The sequence below is a fragment of the Austrofundulus limnaeus genome, unplaced genomic scaffold (assembly GCF_001266775.1).
Source record: "Austrofundulus limnaeus strain Quisiro unplaced genomic scaffold, Austrofundulus_limnaeus-1.0 Scaffold402, whole genome shotgun sequence".
Lineage (NCBI taxonomy): Eukaryota > Metazoa > Chordata > Actinopteri > Cyprinodontiformes > Rivulidae > Austrofundulus > Austrofundulus limnaeus.
In genome coordinates, this window is record NW_013952804.1 from 240,303 (window position 1) to 243,214 (window position 2,912).

The 2,912-nt window shown below is 41.5% G+C and overlaps 1 protein-coding gene across 1 annotated transcript in view; it reads left to right on the plus strand.

The window, feature by feature from the left end:
- cacna1ba (calcium channel, voltage-dependent, N type, alpha 1B subunit, a) overlaps positions 1 to 2,912 on the plus strand; it is a gene marked incomplete in the record, with an annotated part of 226,765 nt that overhangs the window by 200,430 nt on the left and 23,423 nt on the right. The window contains 2 exon segments of the mRNA XM_014023993.1: positions 406 to 542; positions 1,258 to 1,393. Of these exon segments, the coding sequence (XP_013879447.1) occupies positions 406 to 542; positions 1,258 to 1,393 (273 nt within the window).

Below are 2,912 nucleotides of genomic sequence, written 5' to 3' on the forward strand. Positions count from 1 at the left end.
ATATATATATATAAAGCACATTGCACTTGCACACAGAGAGTAAAACCTGCATGTCTTCAGTCTTCACACACAGCAGGGATGTTTCTTCAGGCTGGTTAAATACAAAAGCTGCTAACCACCTTACTAGTCCAAATGTCATGAAAGCACMTGATATTTGTTTACTTCTAAAGTCCCAGCAGTGACTGGCAGGTGGTTATTAGCAATCAGTCACCCTCACTCAGGTGCATGTCTGTTTAAAGAGACAAACACACAGAATGTCTAAAAAGCATGACTGCCAGAAGAGAATATTCTGTCCCCAGTGTCCATGTGTGGGTCGTATCCAGTCCTCCGTTAGACCTGGGTCCAACAATATTCTGCCTGCTGCCTCTGAATGTCTTTAGCATGTTGCCATCCGTCTCTCCTCCACAGTGCAAGGTCGGGGCTCTGTTTAAGCCATTGCTGCCTCTGACTCACATGCAGGGCTCGCCCAGCCTTCTTCAGCCAAAGTCCAGTTCACCTCAGCGTCTGGCCAGTTCAAACTCCATCAACAACGGAGGCATGCTGTAAGTTCCCAACCTCACAGGGCAGAACTGTTCTCTCAGCACCATGGGGGGTGGGGGTCATGTTAAATGATGTGACATGAATAGGACGTTGTGCTTTAATCTGCCTGAACAGCTCTCTCTTTTTAACTCAGTATGATGCTGAGATGGAAAAAAATCTTCTCTCAAACCTCCATGCCACGCTTTAATCTTTTAGGTTGATWGTAATTTTTGGTGAGTGGAGTAGCATTTTATGGAAACTTCCATAAAGTGTGAAGAATTTGAGTTCACTTATTTAGTTCTGAGTCACTGAAAGTCTGGAGAATAATGATAGATTGTACAGATAATATACATCATTATGAAAATATATAAAACACACTTACAGGCCACTTGAAGTCCACTAACCATTATACATTTCCTCTTCCCTCTCTGTTCTGATGCTCTGTTTGAGCGTCAGCAGGTGGTCTTCACCACAGCTTTAAGCCAAACGCACTGAGGTGCTGCCATGTGATTGGCCGATTGTGTTAACGAGCAGTTGAACAKGTGGACCTAATAAAGTGGCCTGTGAGTGAAGGTCTGTTAGCTTTAACTCGCAGCAGTTTTAACAACGTGAACATACCTGCAGACTGTCTCTGGTTGTGACATCMTGACTTAACTGTCGAGAACAATTCAGTTCTTTTCTTTTTTTATGCTACCAAATTATGATTCCCAAATGAGCTGTGACTGCTGTGACACACAGGCCAGGATATGACCTCAAACCCAAGCCAACGTCTTCCTGGGAGACGGAGAAGCCCAAAGACGTGGCCCGTGATAGAACAAAGAGATCCATGTCCAAGGGTCCGTCGGAGGACAGAACAGACCCTGCCCTTAATAAGGTATGTGGACAAACACTAACTATTTGTGAGACCAATTCTTTTATCTCAGCTCTATRAAGAGACTTTTAACGTTAGACCGATGCTGTTTTAACTTTTGAATAAACCATTAAACTTGTCTTTCTACTTTAAACAGTGAACTCTTGGTGGCGGGTGAGCTGCTGATGATTCTGAGTGACGCAGACATAACACACAGTGTTAGGCTGGTCAGACCTGTCAGAACAGGTCATAGTCATCAGCTTATATTCAGTCTAGATGTTTTAACAACTTATTGTTTCCAGTCCTCACAAATCAAARCAGCTGTTTCAGACTGACTCTTAATTCATCCCTCTGTTGTTCTGAATGAAATATCATCTAAGGAAGGATGCAAGGAGCAAACTCTCTAACATCAAAGCTCAGTTGTTTTATCAACAGGACTTTTAAAGACATCTACACATCTTTTTCAACTGATATTATATTGATTTTTAATAAGTCTTTATCTTCAGGAGTTGTTCYTTCAGCTATTTCCAAACTACCTTTTATGGCTAAAATGACTGGAGATAGTGGTCTAAACTGTTATCAACACTTTTAACCTCTTAAGCTAGGTTTATGGTCGGCGCGTTGTGCAGGGCGCCAGSGTGCGCACGCCATAAGTGACGCAATAGCGCTGTCCATCCCCGCCCCTGCATGCTGTCCTGGCGTGTGGTCGTGCACTTCCAAATTTTTGTAACYCCGCAAAGGCTGTGCACGTTACGCACCATTCAAATTGTCTGTCAAGCTTTTGCTCTCCTACTTACAGCATTTCCACAAGTTATAAAATGTACTTCCACRTGTCATTTTGGAGAAATCTACAACGTAAACACCATGAATGAACACCTCCACTGCTGGTGAGGGTGCGTGCACACTGTGGTTTTAGACATACTGGGGATGGAACATAATTTATTTATATTTTCTCACTCTCGCCTGAATAATTTTTTCATAACCTATTTAAAATTATAATGAATCAGGCTAAAATCGAAACCATAAATCTACTTGTGGACATTACCTGTGCAAAGATTCACGTAGCTAAAATGAACTGGAGCAAAGTTACAGAGGTTTTAGTAAAGAAATAATTTTGTGTTTTGTCATTCTGCACGGACCATGACGGTACCATTAATAAATGAATAAATTAATAAATCTTAAGTTTTTAGTAGCAAAAGTTACATATTTTTTCCTACCTACCATGAAAGACTTGTTATTGAATGTTTGTTCTTTTGAAAAGTTATCCAAACATTTATTTGTCACCATATATATTATAGCCTAGTAAAAAACCAGACCCTTGTCCTTCACTTTGCTTCATACGAGGGTCTGGACTCTCGGCTATAAAGAAGTGATTCTTGCTGGAGGCGTGGCCTCTGCTGAAATTTAAAATGAGGCTGCGACATTTGTAGCCAGCTCCACTGTGACGGAGGCAAAGCTAAGAAACTAACTGGAAATCACATGTGCTGTAAACAACCCTACTGAGAGGAGAAAAGTACTGAGCTGAACGAGATGACTATAAATG